Here is a 26413-nt window from a genome sequence, read left to right on the forward strand (position 1 = left end):
GCAACAATTTCCCAAACAAAGGGAAATACATTTACCCTTTAAGCAAGAAAGTAATTTCTAACAGTACTATATCCAGCTAAAATCGAACAGAAGAAAAATTACTAATTACAGTACCAAATACAGGAAATTTCCATTTCTCAAATCAAGTAACAACTAAAATAAGTAAATATCCTCTAGGTTCCTTGACAGTATTACAATCAGAGAAATTAGGCCAGACCTAAACTAAGGGATTAAAGTCTCACAGTAAAAAGGTACAAGAGTTAACAGTCACAGTGCTGCTAGTTACATAATTTATGTACCACCATTTTCCTTTCTTACCAGCATTTCCATCTTCCTTTGGATGCCTTTAAAAGCCTGCCTCCCAGCAGAAGCAGTAACACACACCTGTAGTCCCAACACTATGGGAGGCCGAGGCAGGCAGACTGCTGTGCTCAGAAGTTCAAGACTAGCCTGGGCAACATAGTGACACCTGTCTCTACCAAAAAATGCAAACCTTAGCCAGGTGTGGTGGTGCGCATCTGTATCCCCAGCTACTTGGGGCGCTGAGGTGGGAAGATCTCTTGAGCCCAGAAGGCAGAGGTTACAGTGAGCAAAGATGGAGTCAGCTGCTGCACTCCAGCCTGAGCAAGAGAGACAGATACTGCCTTAAAAAAAAAAAAAAAAAGCCTGCCTCCCTCTTAATTTCCTGCTTTAATCCACTCCAAGTCAGGAAATCAGAATCACCAAGCTTCTTACCCCTAGGATAGAGCCTTAGAGCATCACATACTGTGTCAATTAAAGATCTTTTATACAAGCTATTCTCCCGCCTTACACTTACAGTTTAATTTTTTATTCATTGCTATTTTTCATCTGATTAAGGTATCAGATATTTAACCAAAAACAAATTAAGATATAGGCATGGTCCTCTTTTACTCCAACAGAAGACAATTTTTAGAAAAAGTGTTTTAAGCCAAACAATTTCTTGCCCTTGGTATAAACAAGCAGCAGCATGCAGAAAACACTAATTACCGTTTCAATCTCAATGGAATCTAGGCTGGTCCTTAGCATCAGTCTGAGTGATAAATCCCTTATTCCAGAATACACTTAGGAAGAACTACTAAGAACATATTTTTACCTATTTCAAAGAAGAAAATGAGAAAAGGCATTGATTTTTAAAAAACGAATACGTTACAGTTTGTACTTACTTTTTAGCAAGATCATATTCTTTAGCTTCATAATACAGCTTTGCAAAATAGAATCCGTTCATTGACATCTAAAAAAAAATTAAAAGTTGTTTTACTTTTCATACAGAAATATTTTCCAACATTTTTTCAAAAGCAGTAAAAACCTGTCCTAAGTTTAAGTTCAAATACGCCATTTTCATTCACTTAAAAGTTTTTTTTAAAGCCTGACAAATGCATAATTCCATGTTTTATAATTTCCTATCACAAAACAAAAAATAGAGCTGGGTGCAGTGGTTCATGCCTGTAAGCCCAGCACTGTGGGAGGCCGAAGTGGGCGGATCACCTGAGGTCAGGAATTTGAGACCAGCCTGGCTAACATGGTGAAACCCCGTCTCCACAAAAATACAAAAATTAGCCAGGCATAATGGCGGGTGCCTGTAATCCCAGCTACAGGCTGGGACAGGAGAATGGCGTGAACCCGGGAGGGAGAGTTTGCAGTGAGCCGAGATCGCGCCACTGCACTCCAGCCTGCGGGATAAAGCGAGACTCCGTCTCAAAAAAAAAAAAAGAAAAGAAAATGTCTAAAACGGGAGAAAGGGAATTAAGAATAACAAAAGTATATATGTGTGTTACTCAGAAGTATATAGATGTAAAGGGCAGAAAAAACAACTAACAGCTGTCAAAGGTGCCTGCCTGTAGTCCTAAGTACTCAGGAAACAGAGGTAGGAGGATCATTTATGCCTAAAAATTTGATGCCAGCCTGGGCAACACAGCAAGACCCTATTCTAAAAAAATAAAAATAAAAATAAGAGCTGTCAAGTAGCCTTTGAGAAGTAGGAATCAGCTGCAGAATAAGAAACCAACTTAACAGAACATAGAAAAACTAAACAGAAGCCATCTGGAAAAAGAAAAACTAGAGAAAGAATTATTTTTTTTCCTTTTTTTTTTTTTTGGAGACGTAGTCTTGCTCTGTCACACAGGCTGGAGTGCAGTGGCGCAATCTCTGCTCACCACAACCTCTGCCTCCATGGTTCAAGAAATTCTCCTGTCTCAGCCTACCGAGTAGGTGGGACTACAGGTGCCTGCCACCACGCCCGGCTCATTTTTGTATTTTTAATACAGACGGATTTTCACCATATTGATCAGGCTGGTCTCTCGGCCTCACAAAGTGCTCGGATTACAGACGAAGAATATTTTTAAGGGCAAAAGCACAGCCGCCAAAGCTCACCCGGGAGCTGCGTCAGTCCCCACTGGGTTCCTCCAGGCCAAAGAGGTACGACCTCCGCCGCAGCATATAAAGTAAATGTCCAGGAGATGGGAAGAAACCCGCCGATATAGCACCCGGGTGCCCAAGCCCCCGAGAACTAGGCCGCGCCGGTACTACGCGGCGCGCCATCGGCCAGAAAGCCTGGGCCAGGGCGGGCCCACGAGCGAGCATCGTCGGGAGCGAGCACCGTCGGGAGCCAGCACCGTCGGGAGCCAGCACCGTCGGGAGCCTGCACCGTCGGGAGCCTGCACCGTCGGGAGCCAGCACCGTCGGGAGCCAGCACCGTCGGGAGCCTGCACCGTCGGGAGCCTGCACCGTCGGGAGCCAGCACCGTGGGGAGCCAGCACCGTCGGGAGCCAGCACCGTCGGGAACAAGCCGGGAGAAAGAGGAAGCGCCGGCGCCAACGGTCTCCCGTCCACCGCGGTCCCCCAAGGACTCTCCCTGCGCTTGCAAGCGCCACGCCGCCCACAGGACTGCGCTAGCCGGCCGGCGCCTCAACAGAGCGCGCCAGGGAGTAGCGCCCGTCGGGAGCCATGACGCCTGAGCCGCGCCAGGCCGCCGCCCGGCCAGGTCGAGGCCGTCGGTCTCTTCGAGAGCCACTCACCGTTCTAGGCGACGGGGCGGAGCCCTGCACCGAGGCGATGTACCGCTCCACGTCGGCCTTGCTGCGCCTCATCGCGCCGCCAACCTGGCTGCCGAGCCGCGTGAGACCAGCGCTCAGCCCCGCAGCAGTCGCCACTTCCAAGAGGAAAGCGCCTGGAAGTCAGGGACGCAGCGACGTAGCCCCCGGAGGACCATTCTGACGAACTTGCGTGCTGCGTCATCACTGTGCGTCACATTGGCGACGTCGGCGCTCGAGCTGCACTCGGCAGGGCTCTTGGCAGCGCCCTGGGCTCTGAGGTTGTCTTGGCAACCCCGGATCAGATTTCGGCCGCCAGCGTCCACAGCCTAAGGTAGATTTCCAGCAGATAACAATTTGCGTGATGGGCTCTTAAGCGTTTTGGTCACTTGTTCTAAATTATAAGTGCGTAATGCATTGGAAGAAAAAAGCACTCAGGCCAATTTGGTGAACGTCTAAATTGGAACAACGTTTCTGGAGATGACTGGTTAAATACGTTGCATCGGACATGTGTGAATACTAAAGCATACATTTTTAAATTCATATCTATTAAAAGAAATGAGGGTCGGGGGTGGTGGCTCACGCCTGTAATCCCAGCACTTTGGGAGGCTGAGGCAGGCGGATCACCTGAGGTCAGGAGTTCAAGACCAGCCTGACCAACATGGTGAAACCTTGTCTCTACTGAAAATACAAAAATTAGTTGGGCATGGTGGCGTTCACCTGTAATCTCAGCTACTCAGGAGGGTGAGGCAGGAAAATCGCGTGAACCCGGGAGGCAGAGGTTGCAGTGAGCTTAGACCACGCCACTGCACTGCAGCTTGGGTGACAGCAGGCACGCACCACCATACCCAGCTAATTTTTGTATTTTTAGTACAGACGGAGTTTCACCATGGTGGCCAGGCTGGTCTCAAACTCCTGACCTCAGGTGATCCACCCACCTCAGCCTCCTAAAGTGCTGGGATTACAGGCATGAGCTACTTCGCCTGCCCTATGTTTTGCTTATTAATCCCTTGTCAGATAGATAGTTTGCAGATAATTTCTCCCCTTCTGTGGGCTGTCCTTTCACTTTGTTGATTTTTTTCCTTTGGGGTGCAGGAGCTTTTTAATTTAATGTGATCCCATTTGTCCATTTTTGCTTTGCTTGCCTGTGCTTTTGAGGTATTACTCAGGAAATCTTTGCCCAGACCAATGTCCTGAAGAGTTCTCCCAATATTTTCTTGTAGTAATTTCATAGTTTGAGGTCTTAATTTTAAGTGTTTAATCCATTTTGATTTGATTTTTGTATATGGTTAGAGAGAAGTCTAGTTTCATTCTTTTGCATATGGATATCCAGTTTTCCTAGCACCATTTATTGAAGAGACCATCCTTTCCCCAATGTATGTTCTTGACACCATTGTTGTAACGAGTCCACTGTACTGTGTGGATTTGTTTCTGGGTTCTCTATTCTGTTCTAGTGGTCTATGCATCTGTTTTTATGCCAGTACCATGCTGTTCGATTGCTATAGCTCTGTAGTATAATTTGAAGTCAGGTAATGTGATTCCTCCAGTTGTGTTCTTTTTGCTCATGATAGCTTTGGCTATTCTAGGTCTTTTGTGGCTTCATATAAATTTTAGGATTATTTTTTCTATTTCTGTGAAGAATGTCATTGGTATTTAATAGGGATTGCGTTGAATCTGTAGATTGCTTTGGGTAGTATGGACATTTAAAAAATATTGATTTTTCCAATCCATAAACATGGAATATTCTTCTATTTATTGGTGTCCTCTTCAATTTCTTTCATCAGTATTTTATTGTTTTCATTATAGAGGTCTTTCACCTTTTTGGTTAAGTTCATTCCTAGGTATTTTATTTTATTTGCAGCTACTGTAAATAGGATTACTTTCTTGATTTTTCAGATTTTTTGCTGTTGGCATATAGAAATGCTACTGATTTTTATATGTTTATTTTGTATCCTCCAATTTTACTGAATTTGTTTTTCAGTTCTAATAGTTTTTTTTTGGGGAGCAGGTCATTAGATTTTTGAAATATAAGATCATATCATCTGCAGACAAGAATAATTTGACTTCTTTCTTTCCAATTTGAATGCCCTTTGTTTCTTTCTCTTCTTGATTTCTTTCTCTTCTCTAATTTCTCTAGCTAGGACTTCCCCAGTACTTGTTGAATAACAGCGGTGAAAGTGGGTATCCTTCTCTTGTTCCAGGTCTTAGAGGAAAGGCTTTCAGTTTTTCTCCATTGAGTGTGATATTAGCTGTGGGTCTGTTATATATGGTTTTTATTATGTTGAAGTGTGTTCTGTCTATATGCAGTTTTTTGAGAGTTTCTTTTCATCACTAAATACATTGATTTTCCCATCTCAGCCTCCTGAGTAGCTGGGACTACAGGGGCATGCCACCACACTTGATTAATTTTTTATTTTTAGTGGAGGTGGAGTCTTGCTATATTGACCAGACTGGTTTCAAACTGTTGGCCTCAACTGATTCTCTCACCTTGGCCCCCCAACGTGCTGGGATTACAGGCATAAGACACTCACTGTGCCTGGCCAAGATGTTGAATATTATCAAATGTTTTTCCAGCATCTAGTGAAGTAGTCATATCATTTCTGTCCTTTATTTTGTTGATATGATGTATTACATTGATTGCTTTGCATACACTGAGCCATCCTGGGATAAATCCCACTTGGTCATGATAAATGATCTTTTTTAATGTATTGGTGAATTTGCTTGCTAGTATGTTGAGGATTTTTGCATCAACGTTTATCAAGAATATTGACCTGTAGCTTCCCTTCCCTTCCCTCCCCTCCCCTCCCCTCCTCTCTCCTCTCCTCCCCTCCCTCCTTGCTTTATATATCTGGGTGCTCTAGTATTGGATGCATATATATTTGTAATTGTTATAGTCTCTTGATGAATGGACCCTTTTTCATTATATAATGATCTTCTTTGTATTTTTTATAGTTTTTGTCTTGAAATCTATTTGGTATGATGTAGTATAGTTACTTTGGCTCTTTTTTGCCTTCCATTTGCATAAAATATCCTTTCCCAATCCCTTTATTTTCAATCTATGTGTGTCTTTATAGGTGAAGTCTGTTTCTTGTAGGCAACAGGTTGTTGGGTCTTTTTTTTTTTATTTTTTTATCTATTCTGCCACTGTGTCTTTTGATTGGAGAGTTTAGTCCATTTATATTCAATATCATTACTGAAAAGTAAGCACTTAACTACTTCAATTTTGATACTTGTTTCCTGGTGGTTTTGTAGTCGTTCCTACCTACCTACCTTCCTTCCTTCCTCCCCTCCCCTCCCCTCCCTCCCTGCCTCCTTCCCTCCTTCCTTCCTTCCTTCCTTCTTGTGAAGGTGATTTTCTCTGGTGGTATGTTTTAATTTCTTGCTATTTATTTTTTCTGTATCTGTTTTAGGTTTTTTTATTTGAAGTTACCACAAGGCTTGCAAATATCATCTTATAATTTACTATTTTAAACTGATGAAAACATAACACTGTAAAAACAAATAAGCAAAGAGAAAACTAATAAAAAGTCTACACTTTAGCTTCATCTCCCCACTTTTTAACATTTTGTTTTTTCTGTTTATATCTTATTATATTGTCTATGTCTTGAAAAACTGTTGTTATTTTTTGATAGGTTCATCTTTTAGTCTTTTTTTTTTTTTTTGAGATGGAGTCTTGCCCTATCGCCCAGGCTGGAGTGCAATGGCGTGATCTTGGCTCACTGCAACCTCCCCCTCCTGGGTTCAAGCGATTCTCCTACCTCAGCCTCCTGAGTAACTGGGATTACAGGCGTGTGCCTCCACGCCCAGCTAATTTTTGTATTTTTAGTAGAGACAGGGTTTCACCATGTTGGCCAGGCTGGTCTCGAACTCCTGACCTCGTGATCCACCTGCCTTGGCCTCCCAAAGTGCTGGGATTACAGGCGTGAGCCACTGTGCCCTGCCCTCATCTTTTAGTCTTTCTACTCAAGGTATGAGTAGTTTACACACAACAATTACAGTGTTACCATATTCTATGTTTATGTGTGCAGTTACTATTACCAATGAGGTGTTTTTTTTAACCTTCAGATGATTTCTTATTGCTCATTAATGTCCTTTTCTTTCAGATTGAAGAACTCCCTTTAGCATTTCTTGTAGGACAGGTCTATTGTTGATGAAGTTCCTCAGCTTTTGTTTGTTTGAGAAAGTCTTTCTCCTTCATGTTTGAAGGATTTTTTCACTGGATATACTATTCTAGGATAAAAGCGGGTTTGTTGTGGTAGTTGTTGCTGTTGTTGCTTTTCAGCTCTTTAAATATGTCATGTCACTCTCTCCTGGCCTGCAAGGTTTCCACTGAGAAGTCTGCTGCCAGATACATTGGAGCTCCTTTGTATGTTATTTGTTTCTTTTTTCTTGCCACTTTTAGTATTTCTTCTTTATCCTTGACCTTTAGGAGTTTAATTATTAAATGTCTTGAGGCAGTCTTATTTGGGTTAAATCTACTTGGTGTTCTATAACCTTCTTGTACTTAAATATTGATATATTTCTCTAGGTTAAGAAAGTTCTCTGTTATTGGCTGGGTGTGGTGGCTCACACCTGTAATCCCAGCACTTTAGGAGGCTGAGGCAGGTGGATCACCTGAGGTCGAGAGTTTGAGACCAGCCTGACCAACATGGAGAAACCCCATCTCTACTAAAAATACAAAATTAGCCCGGCATGGTGGTGCATGCCTGTAATCCCAGCTACTTGGGAGGCTGAGGCAGGAGAATCGCTTGAACCCAGGGGGCAGAGGTTGCGGTGAGCAGAGACTGTGCTATTGCACTCCAGCCTAGGCAACAAGAGTGAAACTCCATCTCAAAAAAAAAAAAAAGAAAAAGAAAAAGAAAATTCTCTGTTATTAAGGAACAATACAGTATTATTAAGAAACAATACAAATAAATGAAAGGAAGACAGGAATGATTTATTTCATGGTTCTGTCAAGTGGGAAGACATGAGTTTATGTATTTAGCTTATTGGTAGAATACATGAGTCAGGCTAGGCTTGGTGGTTCATGTCTGTAATCCCAATAATTTGGGAGGACCACTTGAGACCAGGAGTTTCAAACCAGCCTGGCCATCAACATAGTGAGACCCTGATCTTTATTATAAAGAAAAGATGAAAGAGATAAAGAAAAGAAAACGAGTCAAAGTGAATAGAAGAGGTATAAGTGGAGGAGGATGAATTCAGAGTAAATATGTCATCTAGGAAATCCAGGTCCCCGCAGTGCTATGTGTAGCTATGGGCAGAGATGACCAGAGCTGAGTAGAGGAAGCTGCATTCAGTTCCCCATGAGAAGTAAAACAACATTTAGAGAAAATTACAGAGGATGACAGAAAGATTTTACAGCAACTTAAGAAAAGCAAAAAGACAAAATGGTTCAGAAAAAAAAAAAAAAAACCAAAGAAAAATCTATAAGGAGCTGATAAAAATGTGCCATAAACTAGATGTGGAGCTGCTCCAGGAAAGAACCAATAATATACCTAAAAAATGTTTATAGTATTTGAAGTTCATACCTTAGAACAAGCTTGCCCAACCCACGGTCCATGGGCCACATACAGCCAAGGACAGCTTTGAATGTGGCCCAACACAAATTCCTAACCTTTCTTGAAACATGGTGAGATTTTTGTCATTTTACAATACAGCTATAGTTAATCTTAGTGTATTTCATGTGTGGCCCAAGACAATTCTTTTTCTAATGAGGCCCAGGGAAGCCAAAAGATTGCACACCCCTGGCTTAGATGATATTATTTATTCAACACCATAGATATGTATGTGTGTGTGGGGGTGTATATATATGTATATGTGTGTATGCATATCCATATGTACCATATATATATAAAATATATATATCATATGTGTATCTCCTGCTTCTAAGAGGGAGGAACTTTTCCAAATAGAAACAACATAGATGAAATGTAATTCTTATCCTAACCATGAACAAGCAAGCTTTTTTGGAATTTTTGAGTGGATGTAATTTTATATTCCCCTTTATCAAACACTGACCACAGGGAATATTCCCCTCTAATAAGCTTCTTTTGTAGCTTTTTTCTGAAAAACTGGACAAATGTAATGTGGGAGTCAGACAGCATGTGTCACTAAGCTGAGAGCAGTGACATATGAAGGTGACATTTGCATGTCCTGGCAGCATTGTCCAGCAAAGGCTTCCTTTCTTTGGGGATGGACCCTCCCTCCTTACCTGGAGCAGCTCCACGTCAGGCATGTGGCACGTCTCCCACAGCTCTCTGTACATGTCTTTCATCCTTTCTAAATGTTGGGTCATTCTCACTTGACTGTCTTGTAGTTGTTGGAAAAGCTGTTTTGCTTCTCTGTCCAGTGCCTGCAGATGGCAGTTGCTTCTCCTCATCGAGAAATAGAGGCATCTTTTGATATTGAATATTGATTATCACCTTACTTAATGACACATAGTTCTGCGGAGACATTTGGTTAAAAGGATTACATACTCTCACTCTCAACAGAAAACTTCAAATAATTATATGCTGGGTGTAATCAAGCAATCTATAAACTTTCTGCCTCACTCTTGCAAGGAGTCTTGAATATTTGTTATTTCTTTCTGTCCGTCTTTTCCAATGTTCCTGTTCTCTTTCCCTCTTTAAATCAAAACCTGTATAAAGACTTCCAGTTTCTCTTCCTGAGATGCTTCTTCACAGTTCTTACTGAGTCCATTATTTCCTCTATTAATCTCCCTTTTAGGATTTTTCCATGTCTGATTCGCCTAAATGTTAAAAAACATTTAGCCATACGCCATATTATGCAGATTGATTTTTCCTTTTACTATATTTTTACTCTATATACTATTTTATATACTATTCTATTTCTTTCCTCTTCCTCACACCCAATCTTGGTGAAATGTCTCATGTCCAGTGTCTGAAAAGGTTTATACCAACCTTCAAATTTGAACTAGAATACATATCATGCCATTTATCCAATAAACTAGAATTAATTTGGTTAGCTTTTGTGGGCTTCTCTATTTGCAATTCCTGTGGGCTTCTCTATGTGCAATTCCTATTATATCAATTATATCAAACCCCCTCTCTACTAACAATGCAAAAAAAAAAACTAGCCAGAGACAGAGCCAGACTCCTTTCAAAAAAAAATAAACAAACATAAAACTTCTGTTTTGAAGAAACCTAATCATCTATGTTAACACCCACCTACGCCCTGTGAAATGCAATCAATTAGAGGAAACGGATGTGGTCTTCACAGATTTATAAACGGACACTTCAGGAGCCAAGCTCATTCTTCTCCAGAGCCCACAGAGTAGCTTTGCAACTGGCTTTGGGGACTTCCGAAATCTACCAGCACTGCAGTGAGACTCTCATCCGTGAGCTCAATTCATCTGATTCGACAGCAAGCTTTGGTGAGAACACAGATATATTTCTGAGGTAAGTACACAGTTTCCAGAGTAGGAGCTACTATTAGGTTACAAACCAAAACAAAATTTGGGGACTTTAATTTATCTGCAAACTTAGATTATTTTTAGATGAAATGATCTCATTTTCTGAGTTTTAAAAACGGCTCCATTTCTTTATAAAATTATTTTAAACATAATCCATAGGTTTATGGATTAAACATGGGCCACCATGTTCAGCTGTTTGTTTGTTTGTTTGTTTGTTTATTTTGAGTTGGAATCACTCTCTATCGCCAGGCTGGAGTGTAGTGGCGCTCTTGGCTCACTGCAACCTCCGCCTTCCAGGTTCAAACGATTCTTCAGCCTCAGCCTCCAGAGTAGCTGGAAATATAGGTGACTGCCACCACGCCCAGCTAATTTTTGTATTTTTTTTAGTAGAGACGGGGTTTCATTATGTTGGCCAGGATGGTCTCCATCTCTTGATTTTGTGATCCGTTCACCTCGGCCTCTGAAAGTGTTGGGATTACAGGCCTGAGCCACTGCGTCCGGCCTTTTTTTTTTTTTTTTTTTTAATTTATATAAGTATTTTTAGAGACAAGATGATCTAGACATTTTGCCGTGTCACCAGTCTAGTGCTCCTGAGCTCAAAAAACCTGCCTGACTTGGCCTCCCAAAATGCTGGGATTACAGGCTTGAGTCACCTTCCCTGGCTTGGTTTTTATTTTTATTTGTATTTTAGCAAAACATACATTTAAAATGCTGACTTACTGTCTAGTGCCTAGTTTTTTGTTTTTGTTTTTTCTTGGGGGGGAGACAGAATCTTGCTCTGTTAGCCAGGCTGGAGTGCAGTGGCACAATCTCGGCTCACTGCAAGCTCCGCCTCCCAGGTTCACGCCATTCTCCAGCCTCAGCCTCCAGAGTAGCTGGGACTACAGGCGTCCGCACCACTCCCAGCTAATTTTTCATAATTTTTAGTAATTTAGTGAATCCCTATCTCGGATTCACTATGTTAGCCAGGATGGTCTTGATCTCGTGACATCGTGATCTGCCCGCCTCAGCCACCTTGGCCTCCCAAAGTGCTCTGATTACTGGCGTAAGCCACCGTGCCCGGCCTCTAGTGCCTATTATTGCATGATACTTACTCTTTTCCTGACTGTGTGAAAGAGTCATGATAATGCTTCAATTATCATTATCTTTTTGTAAATTTAATTAATTGTCTTTTAAGGATGTTGTAATATTAACCAGTACATCCCCAAATTAACAGACTGTCCAGGAACAGTAAACATGCCAGAAAGTTTTTGTTGATTAAATTAACATAGCAGCCTAGAAAAACAATGATTCTTAGCTTTACCTTGGAGAGGTACCTTACCTTGATTTGACTGTTTTTCCTTGGAGAGTAAAGGCTAGCTTTTTCTGATTTGGGTCAAAGTATGAGTTCTGCTCTAACATTTTCAAGCAAAGTCCTTCTGGAAAAGTCATTATGGATGGTTGTTATAGTTAAATAAAATAATGAGAGTAGAAGAGCTTAGTTAGCTTTCCTTCTCTAAACCAATCACCGGCAATTAAGAGTGTTACTGATTTTCAGACCATTCAAGACCCAAACCTTGAGTTTACAGGTTGATGAAACCCTTGAAGCCTAAGCAATTTGGTGGACACTAACACCTCAAAAAAATCCGACATTCTTCCATGCAAGAAAGTAGAGTTTGCAAATCTAGGTCATGTGTTGATTGGAGAACAGTCACTTTTTCTAGAGGTTGATGTCTCTTTGTGCCTTAGTTTTCTATTTTTCCTATTTCTGTCGTTGCAAATTAAAGCCTATAGTTCTCTAGAAAGAAAGGATATTATTCGATCACGAACTGATTCAAACTTTGCTCAGATCTTTGTCTCTCCAGGGTAGAAGCTTAAATTCTTGTGGTTTTCTTTCCTTAGGAAAATGGACTCAGACTTCTCACATGCCTTCCAGAAGGAACTCGCCTGTGTCATCTGTTTGAACTACCTGGTAGACCCTGTCACCATCTGCTGTGGGCACAGCTTCTGCAGGCCCTGTCTCTGCCTTTCCTGGGAGGAAGCCCAAAGTCCTGCCAACTGCCCTGCATGCAGGGAACCATCACAGAAAAAGGACTTCAAAACCAATATTCTTCTGAAGAATTTAGTGACCATTGCCAGAAAAACCAGTCTCTGGCAATTCCTGAGCTCTGAGAAACAAATATGTGGGACCCATAGGCAAACAAAGAAGATGTTCTGTGACATGGACAAGAGTCTCCTCTGCTTGCTGTGCTCCAACTCTCAGGAGCACGGGGCTCACAAACATTATCCCATCGAAGAGGCAGCTGAGGAACACCGGGTAAGAGATAGCTCTGTGATCACCTGAAAGCTGGAGGATGGCAGAGTTAAAGAGATTAGAAGGACGATGAGAATCACGGTGGTTACTCCATTCTTTACTGAGTGCCAGGTGCTGTTCTAGGTACCAATGATGACATTTTGAATAAAATGTGCAACTCTACCTTCCTTCATGGAGCTTGCACCCAAAAAGAGACTGATTAAGTACATGTCATTCTTATTGACTCTACAGTTCAATGCTAATGACATTGAAAAGCTACCAAAACTACCAGTGCAAAGAAAGGTACTTTGGAAATATATTTAATATTACTGGACAAATGAGTATGGGAATAGCACACTACAAAATCAGGGGCTAGCATAGTGGGTTCTGAAGCAGGATGTTTCCCTGAACTAATTTAGCTGGGTTACAGGAAATCTTCACTCTTCAGTTCCCTAAACTGTTCTACATTCTGAAACCTCAAACTGAAAAATATCAATTAAGGATGAGCAATGAAAAATTTTGTTTTTTTCTCCTCCCACTAATGTATTTATCTATTATATCCATTGCCTGCATATACCACTCAGATTGTGGAATCTTTGGTATTTGACTTTCTGTTGTTCAACCTTGTAATTCTTTTGCAGGAGAAACTCTTAAAGCAAATGAGGATTTTATGGGAAAAGATTCAAGAAAATCAGAGAAATCTATATGAGGAGAGAAGAACAGCCTTCGTCTGGAGGGTAAGTATGAGACCGTGAGTCCTCCTGACCAGCTTGAGACAAGCACGCTGACAACATTTATATTAGCAACTTGAGTTGAAATTCTCGTATGCCAGATTTTGTCATGTGTTTATTCATAGGCTGGAAAACAACCAGACTGTTCAATATAACGATTGTTCAGGTTTTCTGTAAATGCTTTTCAGATAAGTAAAAAATAAATATAAATTCTGAAGGGCAAGCATGTGCTCAAAATTAATAAGTATTTCAGACAGAGTTTTCTGTATAATATGAATTATGAAATATTGATTAAATAGTATATAATTGAGAAATCAAGGCATTGATTGGTGAATATGATATTGTCCAGGGGGAAGAAACCGGGTGGGAACAGTAATTTAAGAAATGTGCCTGTGCTGGTGAAATCTGATAGCGAAGGACCCACATGATGCCAGTCCAAGTAGGAGAAAATGCAACATGATGAAAAGCTGAGGAGAAGGGATAAAAAATGACTGGGGGAGTGAGAGGATAAATATGTCATTACTGAGAGGAGAAACACAATGGAATGGGGATTCATGTTCTTAGAATGGCAGTGCAATACAGAGTCTATGGATTTGACAGAAGAAAGATAGGAGACAGAAAAGAGGTAGTCGGTTTGACAGATGGGGGTTAAATTTTTTACAAGATCCTTTTTGTGTGATGGCTTCTGATCCCGATTATAATATACTAAAAACATTTCTACTAAGAGTGATTGTTCAGGCTGTGAAGTACAGAGATTTGAAACAACAACCTAATTGAGTAACAAAGATTATGTGTATTATTCATGACAATGTAACAACCAATCATAAATTTTAGTTGTTTTCTAATTGTATTTCCGATTTGAGAGGACATAGATTTAGACATTTAAATTTAAAGGGCTTTTTTGCAGGTGTTTGGGAATTGATGAATTACATAAACTTTGAAGGAAGGTCTTGCTTAACTCATCATCCTGTTTGTAAAGGATGGAAAATAAAAGAAGGAATGAGGAGGATGAATTTGTGGGTTCTGCGAGGTGGAAGTAGGCCTGGGTATATAACCTACAAAATTCATATCCCTACAGGGCGATGTGGTTTTACGGGCACAGATGATCAGGAATGAGTATAGGAAGCTGCACCCGGTTCTCCATAAGGAAGAAAAACAACATTTAGAGAGATTGAACAAGGAATATCGAGAGATTTTTCAGCAACTCCAGAGAAGTTGGGTCAAAATGGATCAAAAGAGTAAACACTTGAAAGAAATGTATCAGGAGCTAATGGAAATGTGTCATAAACCAGATGTGGAGCTGCTCCAGGTAAGAACGGAGGATGCCCCTTGAGACACTTTGCGTTAGCTGACCTTTACATCTTTGCCTTTCATTGGGTACCAAAGACATTATTTCTTCATCTCCTGCATTGATGGTGAGAGTCATTCCCACCAGTTATAGAGATAAACTGTAACTCCTACCCTAATCATGGAAATAAAGCTTTATGGAATTGTGCAACTAGATTTCCATACAACATTTTCTACCACAAGCTTCCTCCTCCAGCACATTTCATTAAAACTCTGGAAGAAAAAATTTCATGTGAAAATTCCATGTTTAACTCCAATGGATAATACATAGAAATTATGGAAAAACTGACATTTCCTTCTTCCTCCTTTTGGGAAGTCCTAGGTTTGAAATGCTCTTGATTTGAGCCACATTACACTTTGGGGACTAGCCCTGAAAGAGACCACACTGTAGACAGCTGCAGCAATGCGCAGTCACTACTCACACCTTTCTCTCTCACTCAAATTTAGGGTCCTGAATTTATCAGAAATTCATACTGTCAATAGGTCTTACTGGTATAATTGTTAGAGATGACAATACATTTTAAAAGAGTTGCAGTGATACTATGTGGTAATTCTAAAGTTTTCAAAACCTGAAGACCAGATAGGCAGAATAACAACTGTTTTTGTGTGTTTATTTTGAGACAGAGTCTTCCTCTGTCACCCAGACTGAAGTCCAGTGGCCCAATCTCAGCTCACTGCAACTTCTGCCTCTTTGGTTCAAGCAATTCTCCTGCCTCAGCCTCCCTAGTAGCTGGGACTAAAGGCATGCACCACCACACCCCACTATTGTTGGTTTTTTTTTTTTTTTTTTTTTTGGATTTTTAGTAGAGACGGGGATTTGCCATGTTGTCCAGGCTAGTCTGGAAGTCCTGACCTCAGGTGATCCACCCACCTTGGCCTCCCAAAGTGCTGGGATTACAGGTGTGAACCACCTCACCCAACAAGAATAACAACTTTCTAAATAAGTAATTTTTTTTTTCTCTCTCTCTCTCTCTACAGGATTTGGGAGACATCGTGGCAAGGTATGTTTTCGGCCATCAGTGCAAACTGGAGCACAAGGCATGCTATGAAAAACAGGCTGTTTCCAACAAAGTGAAAACATAATTTACTAACACCATAATGTGTCAGTGTGATTGTGTGTGTATGTGTGTGTAGTCACGTGTTTGTGTGGTATGATAAATGTTACCTATGCCTTTTATCAGACATTAATCTTTTCTTACTTTCCCAAGTGACTCAAGGGGTTATGTTTTGAAGAGTGCAATGCAGAGATTGCTAGAATACAGTTGCCTCTTTTTATGATTCAGAATCATAATTAGAGATCAACTATTTGGTGGCAGATAGGGAGAGAGGCATTTATCTTTCAGTGGCAGTAGGTTAGAAATGGAGTGAATAGTTAGAAAGATTCCCTAAGAGCCACAAACCCATCCTAGCGTTGTGGAGGTACATTACAGTATCAGAAGTGGGTTTGAATGAAGCATTTTCTGTTGGAATCTGTTTCTTAAACACAGACATCAGAAACTTAACCAACTCAACCTACTTCCTTGCAGGAGTGAGTCTGTGCTGCTGCACATGCCCCAACCTGTGAATCCAGAGCTCACTGCAGGGCCCATCACTGGACTGGTGTACAGGCTCAACCGCTTCCGAGGTGAGTGTCGCCCTCTTGGTGGGATCAACGTGCAATGCCTTCAATTATGGTTTTCTATGGGCAGCTTTCCCAGTGTAATGATCTTTCATCTAGAAGAAGAGAATAGTCTGTGAATAGGTATTTATATTTATAGTTTCACTATCATCAAACCGACAAAACTAAATAAAAGCTGGTGAAATGTAATAGGAATCAGCCATATAACAAATTTCTTAGAAAAATAAAACATGCAGAAGGGCTCTTTAGGACTTTAGGAACCATTCTCTGATACAATTTCATGTATACAATTATGACATGAAGCATACAGAACTGAATTCAGGACATTTCAATTTCAAATTCAGTGCAGTTAATGACTGATTTGAGTGACAGTTTTTTTTAATACATTTCAGGTGAAGTTTCATAGCATTTATAATTTTAATCATGTTTTTAATCAACTAAAGCACACATGAGTAACTTATATAACAATGCAAAAACTGAGAATCTGTGAACAATAGGAACATGATTTGGTGGTTGATGAGGTCTTAGATAGAACTCCAGGATAGATCATGACAAATCCAGCAGAATAAAAGAAGTCTGTGCCTGAATCTGGCATGAAAGTCAGATAATTCTTGCAAGGAATCTTCACTTTTCAGAAGGCAGATTCAGATTTTGTCTTTAAGTATGAATTTGCTAGCTTAAGTCGCAGATCATAATATTTCTGGAAAGTGATAACTTTTTTATTTGGGACTAAGAATGTCTGCCCACCTCATCTCCTGTCCAAAGCCTCCTGCTCTGCCCTGACGGAGAAGAGACAATGAAGGTTAATTTTATTGCTATGGACTTGGCTACAGCGCAAGAGCTTCCAGTTTTCAGTTGTTATGAAAGGTCACTAACAAGACATAGACATGACCTTCCTCCCCTTTATACTTTTTGAGTTTATAGAAATTGTGATCATCATAGTTTAGCCGTTTATTTGTGCAGATCACCTAACACCCTTTGATTCCAACATTTTTCCGGACAGAATTTTCTTTCTAATCTTGACCTGTGTTTTCTAGTGAGAATCTCTTTCTTATCTGAACATAAGGATTTATAAACTGCTTTTCACTGGAACATTCTCTTTTTTCTACAGTGGAAATTTCCTTCCATTATGAAGTAAGCAATCACAACATCAGGCTCTTTGAAGATGTGAGAAGTTGGATGCTTAGACGTGGATCTTTGAATTCTGACAGATCTGACTATTTTGCTGCATGGGGATCCAGGGTCTTCTCCTTTGGGAAACACTACTGGGAGCTGGATGTGGACAACTCTTGGGACTGGGCTCTGGGAGTCTGTAAGGACACCTGGATAAGGAAGAATAGCACAATGGTTAAATCTGAGGACATATTTCTTCTTTTGTGTGTGAAGGTGAATAATCATTTCAGTCTCTTGACCACCTCCCCAGTGTTTCCTCACTATATAGAGAAACCTCAGGGCCGGGTTGGTGTGTTTCTTGATTTTGAAAGTGGAAGTGTGAGTTTTTTGAATGTCACCAAGAGTTCCCTCATATGGAGTTACCCGGCTGGCTCCTTAAAGTTTCCTGTCAGGCCTTTCTTTTACACTGGCCACAGATGATCAGGATTAAGAAAACTTACTGTTTGGGAACTCCATATACAAGGGAGCCCTTCACTGTTGATATAAAGAAATCATACTGTTCAGGCTTTTTTCTACTTCGGTGTCACTTCATTTTATTGCTATTAAATATAAAATTTGTAAAAGGCAAGACTTTTTGTACATTTTCTTACAATTAAAATAATCTCTTATGGCCCATTACCTAAAATACGTATTGTGATTTTCAAGTGTTTGTGAATTTATTGGATGGAATTCTGGAAATATGTGGGTGTGTGATTCCAACTTAATGATCTCATTCAGGAACAAATTTTGCACATCATGGACAGACGGTGTTTTGTACAATGAACTTGTAAGTGTGAGAGTTCCCTCCTATTAATACAGTAAATTCTACACCTCATCACTTTGGGGGGGAAAATTTATTTTACGCAGAAGTTTTCACTGAATCTTTGGGCTAGAACAGGAATTTAACAGTCATGCATCCTATGGCAACAAAATACATTCTGAGAAATGCATTTTTAGGCACTTTTATCATTGTGTGAACATCAGAACACACTACAAAAACCTAGATAGTGTATCGATCTACAGACATAGGCTAATGGTACAGCCTATTGCTTTTCTGAGAATTTGCCAGCAATGTCTGAGCAAGAACCAAAAGGGTTGAACCCACATTGAATTCTGTAGCTGTTTGATAAAGCAAACAGCGTCACCCACGGAATAATAGACAGATGTGCAGACTGTCTGCTTTAAAATGTGTTTGTATTTCCAAGTCACACAGACTGTGAATTCTCACTGATAACCTAGAGACCAGACATAACCATCACCTCATGTTACATTGGAAACATATTAGTATCAGGTAAAAATAAATAAATAAAAAATAAACAAATTAACTAAATTAAACCAAAACCAAAAACAAAACAAACAAAACCCAGTTCTGATGAAAACCCAGTTTATAGTGAGTCCATTGAGTCTGTCTACCCATCAAATGGTCATTTTCATGATCACTGATTAAATAATGGAAACATTCTACTTCCAGTCCAGCAGATGATCCTGGCTGATGTCTGAGGTTCCTTGCTTGGGGCTGTTACCTAGAATATATTCAAATGGCCTCTCTAGGTAGCCGCTTGGGCTTGCTCACAGCATGGTAGATAATTTTCCACACTGAAGATTCCCATAGAGTCAGGAGAATTGTATACTACCATTATTCTACAGAGTAAAACATCAGCTGTAGTCACAACCCTACACAAAGTAAAGGGACTAGAACACGCACACAGCAGTAGCAGTCTTGAAGTTACATCATAGAAAAACAATGTGGGATGGAATATATAATTTAGCACTCTTTTAGAGAGAGTGGGGGAGGAATATAACCTACTACACCTACTCTTCCTAAGAAGTGGACATTGAGGATCTATATCCAGAGACTGGGGGTCCTGTAAAACATGAGATCCAATGAGCCCCTTATAGAAACATCATTCAAGTTCCAGATTCCTGTAAAAGGGCAATTGATAATTGACCAGGTAAATATTTTTTGGAAATTTTCTTCAAGATTTGGTATCAACTGGACAATCATTAAGAGCACAACACAGCAAAATCACTGACGAAAATGCACACGACACTGGAGTAGAGGGGGGGAAGGGGTGGTCCATCTCCTTCAAGATGACCAGGGACAGACACAGTAATTCTAGGTCAGTGAGATAAAAAAGGTCAGGGCATCCTTGTCAGGAACCGCCTTCTGATATCTATATGCGGCTGCAAACTATTCATGTAGGCCTTCTGAATGCCTTGTACTTCCCAAGATTTCTTGATGTTAAGAGCCACTCACTGGGCTTCATAGTACATAGAATACCTTCAGCATACAGGGTGACAAAGTCTTTCCCTCAAAAGCCAGAAGTTCAGAAACCTGTAACCGAGTCATCCACGGGACCTTACCAGTAAGTGTGGGCTGAAGAGAGAGACACTGGCTTTAACCTCAGATAAAAGGTATTCCATTCTCACTGCCTTGTAGCCTCTCATACTCAGAAAGGAAGGTGAGGCTAGGTCCTGACTATTCATTCTTCCAGACTGTGAAAGCTTTTGATGCTGACTCAGAGAAATGTCGTCTGCTTACTAAAATCTAACGTCTATTAACATTCTGCTGCAAAAGAGATAGGCCTTGTCTTGTCACAGTCCTCTCAACCTGTGCCCATATGTTCCACTCCTCTGGCCCTTACTGAACCGTGATGCCTGCCAGAATCACTCTGAAATTCTTCTGCCCCTGTCAGTCTTCTGGCCCAGTTCTCGGAACACAGGTCCCTGTCTATCTGCTTTCCAATGATCTGTCCATGCCCTTCAAATTCACAACATAAGAAAAGTTGATCATGAAAATATCCCAGAATGGGAAATACACGTTCCCTGTTTTGTCTGAGACCAGCAATGCAGATGCAGGATTCTAGGGGAGGAGGAGAAAGCAAAAGTTGATGCCCTTGAAACTGCTCAGTCACATCCTTGTGACATCTAAAAGGGTAAAAGGTATTCAGGGTTAAATAATTGGAACAGAAAGAGGACAGTCAAGTTCAGGCATATACGGAGAAAGAGAGCTTCTATCAGAGCCTGACACCAAGTAAAACTCTTTCTTTAATGGAATGCACCCATAAATGTGTCAGAAAAATAACCCTTGGTGAGGAAAAGCAAAGTTGTAGAGAACAAGGGATAAAGAAGACAACAAGCAACATTTCCTGCCTATTTCAAAATAATTCTTGAGTGCTTACATTTCCTGGAATTGCCATGAGGCTACTGTGTATTATCACCCACTGTGAAAAGGTCAGCTGAGAGTAATATGGTATCATGGTTAAGAGCAATGTCTTGAAGCTAAATTGCCTGGGTTTGATTCCCCAACTCACTGCTCATAAGCCTCATTCCCAGAACAAAGTGCCTTTCTCAAAGCCTTGTGCATGGATGTGGGGTGTATGGGTGTGTTAGGCATATTTTTATATAATATAGTATTTGTATATTCACAGTAATTGTGTGTGTGTGTATTTGTGTGTGTGTGTGTATATATATATATAAATATATATATGTGCTGGGATTATAGGTGTCAGCCAATGCGTCTGGCTTACTCTCACTTTTAATTATTGTCTTAGAAGCATGCATGATTCAATTTGTTTTTCAATTCACGAATATATCTAATGGTTAGAGATGTATTTTTTAACTTAACTGTCATGTTTTGCTGATAATGCAATTATGATATCTTTATTTCTATTCAACCCTCACATTATTTACTTCTTTTTCTTGTCTAGTTGCATTGAAAAGGACATCGAGCAAGGTGTTGAACACAAGTGATGATAACAGGGCTTATATCTCATTCCCATTCCTAAGTAGAAGCTTTCAAATTCTCTGTTAAGTATGGTACTGGCTCTAAGTTATTACGTTCTTATTAGAGAAAGTTCATGGCTATTTAAGTTTTTTTAATAGTGCTTTCAAAATTGTACATGACCATTTTATTGTATCAAATATTTACTTCCTCTTTTTACAGGAACAATAATATGTATTTCATCCTGTTCATGTGGTGAGTACTTATTTCAATTTCTGATGTTACATTAGTCAACCTTTCTAGAATAAGCTCCACTTGGAGATGATATGAATTTATCTCTCACAAGATTTGATTAGCTAGCTAACTTTTTTGAATTGTTGCACCTATATTTATTTTAGAGTCTGTTCTGCAGTTTGCATTTCTTGTAACACACTTATCAGGATCGAAGATCAAAATTATATGTTGGAGCTTGGCACAGCAGCTAGAGCCTGTCATCACAGCCCTTTGGGAGGCCAAGACAGGAGGATCACTCGAGCCTAGAAGTTTTGGGCTTCAGTGAGCTATGATCTTGCCATTGCACTATAGCCTGGGCAACAGAGAGAGAAGCTGTTTACAAAAAGTAAAAGAAAAACACAACAGAAAAGCAAAGTTACGAGTTGGGAGGTATTACTGCTTTTTTCTGTTCTCTAGAAGGGTTCATCTAAAAGTGTGTGATTTTTTTCTTAAATGTCGTAAATATTTCACTGAAAAAGATCACCGGGTTTTTCATTGGGAGAAGTTTTGTTTTTTAAATAATAGGGTAAATTTTTAGAATCTACATCATATCTTAGATTTGTCTATGATTTCTTCTGTTGGTTTTTGTCAGATATGTTTTTCAGGGAAATTTCTCATTTCATCTAAATCATTAAGTGTATGAGCATAAAAGTCGTCTTAAAATCTTCTTATTAACATATTCATTTGTGGACGACCTAAGTGTTTGCCTATTTATTTTTGATTTGAACCCCTCTTCTCCATTTTTTAATTGAGTCTTACTAAGAATTTATCAATTTAATTTATCTGTGTAAAGAGCCTACTTTTGGCAGGTGTGGTGGCTCACACCTGTAATCCCAGCACTTTGGGAGGCCGAGGTGGGTGGGTTATTTGAGGTTAGGAGTTGGAGACCAGCCCAGCCAACATGGTGAAACCCCAACTCTACTAAAAATACAAAAATCAGCCAAGCGTGATGGTGCGTGCTTGTAATCCTAGCTACTCGGGAGGCTAAGGAAGGAGAATCACTTGAACCTGGGTGGCAGAGGTTGCAAGGAGCCGAGATCGCACCACTGCACTCCAGCCTGGATGACAGAGTGAGACTCTGTCTCAAACAAAAAAAAAAAGCATACTTTTGACTTCGTTGATTTTATCTACTGTATGATTTTTAATCAATATTCTACAATTATTTTAATTTTTTTTTAGATTTTGGCATGAATTTACTTTTCTTTTTTTTCTTAAATATTATAGGTTTATTTAAAACTTAATTCTCACCTTGAGTATGCAAAATACAAACTCCACAAAATGTTCATTTTACTTTGTAGTTTACAAATATACAAAATAGACGTTTGCTTAAATTTATATTACATATTTATTAAGGCAAGGAACTATATAGAAAAACACATTTGTTCTGCTTAAGGCATACTTGGGAATAAACCATGGTACAAATTATTGCACATCTGAAACCACAGTGCATAACAGACTGTCTGCATAAAAATGCTAAAGAAGTAAACCAGGTATATTACCTGACTTAGGTCATAAATGTAGATCGGAAGACAAATATAGATTTTCCTTGTCAAAGTATGCAGCAGTTTGAAAACTTTGGCTTCCTTGTTTGGTACCTTTAGAACCAAGACTCACCAAGCACCATCATTTAGGCTATTTAAACATGTTTTCTGTACCTGAATTTCTTCCTCTGCTTCTAACATCATAATAATGGCTTTTAGAAGGTAAAGAGAATACGTGGTGATCTTTTATGCTTATATTGCATCAATACACAATTCAAGGGAATTCTGGTCTTCCCTCCCCCCAACTCACGGATATAATTTATACCCTGATATCCACAACTTCCAGTCACCCCCTTGGCATTTTGTAAGTCCAGGAATATTCAGGTTGGATTTAGAATTGGAATGATAGAAGATCCAGTCACAGACCCCATCTATTCTTTGATTTTTGTCTTTTGAATTCCTCATTTTTCCTGATTATCCACCCACAAGATGACTCAGTTGGGAACTTGACCATGATTGTAGTGCTTTCTGGCTGGGCTCCTTCCCTCATCGGGAAGACAGTGTGAAAAGTAAAAAATACTGAATTCTCTTCTGGCAGTGTGGGTCATATCCACTGTCTGGGATTTAAAAATGCCTCTTCATGTGTAAGGCAAGGTGGTCCGACCTGGAAAATGCTCGGTCGCATTTTTGGCACTGGAACGGGCGGTGCCCAGTGTGTTTACGGTAGTGCCTGGTCAGTTCATCTGAGCGGGCGAATTTCCATCCACAGCCGTCCCAGTCACAGTGGTAAGGTTTCTCACCTGTGTGGGTTCGCAGGTGTGCCTTGAGATGGGAACTCTGTGTAGGTTTTGCCGCAGCCCGCGTAACCACAAGTGTGGGTGGCGGTCCTTTTCCGGGGCCACGATCGTCTTCCCCTCTTTGGCTTGGGCTCCTCCGGCATGCACGAACCGGGTGGCATGAGCTCTTGGTAGTGGAGCGGCGGGACTTGCGGCTGCATCTGGTCGGGCAGGAAGGATGGGTAATTGGGCCCCGGGTGGGGATGGAAGCCGGGGGGAAGCGGCAGGGCAGGGTGACAGTCCCTGCTGCTCAGCACTGCCTCAAGACCCAGGGTCGGGGTAGTCCTGCTGGGGAGCTGCCGCCCCAGGGGGAGGTCGTGTGCAGCCGGCCGGTGGCCATTGCTGAGAGGGGGTCCAGCGCCCAAGTGGGTGCACGAGGAGACCGCCTCCTGCTTGATCTTGGGACACGTGCGCGGCGGCCCGCCGTTGCAGGGCGCCACCACCACCGGGTGGCTGCCGTCAGGGCTGCCTTTGCCGACGCTGATGACCGACGGGCTGCCGTACTCGCTGCCAGGGGCGCTCAGCGACGCCTTCAGCACGAACTTGCCCATCAGCCCGCCACCTGGCGGCTGCGGCTGCTGCGGCGGAATGTACACCGGGTCCAATTCTGGCCGCAGGAGCTCGGCCACGAAGCCGCCCGAGGGGCTCACGTCGTTGATGTCCGCCAGGTTGAAGGGAGCCGTCGGAGGGGGAGCGGACTCCCTGCCATCAAGAGGCCTCCGCCCGTGCCGCCCGGCGCCACGCCCGGGTCGTTCCCGGCCCGGATCGGATAGGTGAAGCTGCAGGTGGAGGGCGCGCTGGCAGGGCCGCTGCTCGACGGGGACGACGAGGAGGAGGCTGACGCTGACGAGGACACGGTGGCGGCCACTGACTCCGGAGGATGGGTCAGCGAATTAGAGAGGATAAAGTCCAGGTCCAGGAGATCGTTGAATTCCTCGGTCTCTCTCCGAGGTAGGGGCGCCAGGTTGCTACCGCCGCAAGCGGCACCGGCTCCGCCGCTCTCCAGGTCTGTGGCCACGGTCTCCGCCGCCAGGTCATAGGGGCGGCCGGGAAGCACCGGGGGAAGTCGCTTCATGTGGGAGAGCTCCTCCCGCCAGCGGTTATTCGGGGCACCTGCTTGACGCAGTGTCTTCTCCCTTCCCGCCGGGCCAGACGCGAACGTGGAGAAAGATGGGAGCAGCGCGTCGCTGACAGCCATGTCAGACTCGCCAGGTGGCTGCCTCATTAATGTGGGGACCCAGAAGGTCCTCGGGAGCCCAAAGCAGCTGGGGCACCCGAACCCCAAAGTCAACGAAGAGAAGAAACGAAGCCAAAACCCAAAAACCCAAATTGGCTGAGATCCTTCTTCTTTGGATTAAATATAAATTGGAAGCGTCCTTTTTAAAAAGTTCCTTTGTATACAAAAGTTCTTAGAAAAGTTGTAAACTCAAAAATAGACAATCAGCAAGGCGAGTAAGTAGGTCTGGTGGCCGGGCTGCGCTCTCTTCCCCTCAGCAGCGTCCCCCACCACTGTCGCGGTCGCCTCGAGTGCTGCCGTGGGCGCAGGGGCTGTGGCCGGGGCGGTGGGCGCAGGGGCTGTGGCCGGGGCGGTGGGCGGGCGGTGCCGCCAGGTGAGACTGGCTACCGTGGCGCGGAGCTGCGAACTGGTCGGCGGCGCAGGGCGCGGAGTCCGGAGAGTTGTGTGGAGCGCGCGCGGCCATGGGCGCGGGCCACGGGCGGGTGGGAGGGTGGAGGGCCAGAGGGACGGGGAGGGTCACTCGGCGGCTCCCGGTGCCTCCGCCGCCCGCCACCGCCTCTGCTCCCCGCGCGCCCGCAGACACGTTCGTTCTCTCTGGTCGGGGAACTGCCCAATTTACTTTTCTTTATCTGGCTCTTTGGGATAGACCTTCATTTGTAAATAACAGATGAATATACTGCTATACATTTTCTTCTTAATATTGTTTTAATTAAATCTCAGAAGTTTTCTTTCTATATATCTTGAATATTATCCCATGAAAAATATATTCATTGCTTTTCTTTAATTCATGCATTTGCAGAGAAACTGTAAAGGAAAGAGAAGAAAATACTTTTTCAAACCTTTATTTTAAGTATAGCAATACATGCGCGGGTTTGTTACATGGGTAATCTTGTGTCATCAGGGTTTGTTGTATAGATTATTTTATCAACCAGGTCTCAAGCCTAGCACCCATGAGTTATTTTTCCTGATCCTCTCCGTCTTCTAACCCCCACCCTCCTATAGGCCCCAGCGTGTGTTGTTCCCCTCTATGTGTCCATATGTTCTCATCATTTAGCTCCCACTTATAAGTGAGAACATGCACTATTTGGTTTTCTGTTCCTGTGTTAGTTTGCTAAAGATAATAGCCTCCAGCTCCTTCCCTGTCCCTGCAAAAGACATGATCTAATAATTTTTTATGGCTGCATAGTGGGAATACATTTTCTAGTTACATTATAAAACAATAAGAAACAACTGAAATTAATTTTAATAAAAATTGTTAAC

General features: G+C 41.8%; 2 protein-coding genes and 1 pseudogene across 7 annotated transcripts in view; 1 reads left to right on the forward strand and 2 right to left on the reverse strand.

Moving 5' to 3' along the window:
* Positions 1–3259, reverse strand: part of LOC129030494 (E3 SUMO-protein ligase RanBP2-like) — a 39486-nt gene extending 36227 nt beyond the window's left edge. For 2 of the 3 annotated variants that reach the window (XM_054475842.2, XM_054475845.2), the window contains exons 1-2: positions 3036–3229; positions 1185–1252 (exon numbers count right to left, since the gene is read on the reverse strand). In XM_054475842.2, coding sequence (XP_054331817.1) covers positions 1185–1252; positions 3036–3107 — 140 coding nt within the window. In that variant the 5' untranslated portion in view covers positions 3108–3229. Of the gene's footprint in view, positions 1–1184; positions 1253–3035 lie in introns of all 3 variants that reach the window. The other variant, XM_054475841.2, reaches the window with a different exon arrangement.
* On the forward strand, positions 3254–18248 carry LOC129030499 (tripartite motif-containing protein 43). Of its 4 annotated transcripts, none has more exons than XM_054475889.2 (8): positions 3254–3384; positions 10210–10468; positions 12364–12778; positions 13396–13491; positions 14564–14794; positions 15811–15833; positions 16359–16456; positions 17562–18248. In XM_054475889.2, the coding sequence occupies exons 2-8, from the start codon at positions 10275–10277 to the stop codon at positions 18041–18043; spliced, it is 1539 nt and encodes a 512-aa protein (XP_054331864.1). In that variant the 5' UTR covers positions 3254–3384; positions 10210–10274; the 3' UTR covers positions 18044–18248. The 4 variants fall into 4 exon arrangements, with proteins under 4 accessions (XP_054331864.1, XP_054331861.1, XP_054331865.1 ...); XM_054475886.2 differs by having other exon boundaries at positions 3267–3384; positions 10266–10468; XM_054475890.2 differs by having other exon boundaries at positions 3271–3384; positions 10290–10468.
* Positions 18249–23703: 5455 nt separating this feature from the next.
* On the reverse strand, positions 23704–25896 carry LOC129030501 (Krueppel-like factor 4; annotated as a pseudogene).
* Positions 25897–26413: the final 517 nt, after the last annotated feature.

The sequence above is a fragment of the Pongo pygmaeus genome, chromosome 12 (genome assembly GCF_028885625.2).
Source record: "Pongo pygmaeus isolate AG05252 chromosome 12, NHGRI_mPonPyg2-v2.0_pri, whole genome shotgun sequence".
NCBI lineage: Eukaryota > Metazoa > Chordata > Mammalia > Primates > Hominidae > Pongo > Pongo pygmaeus.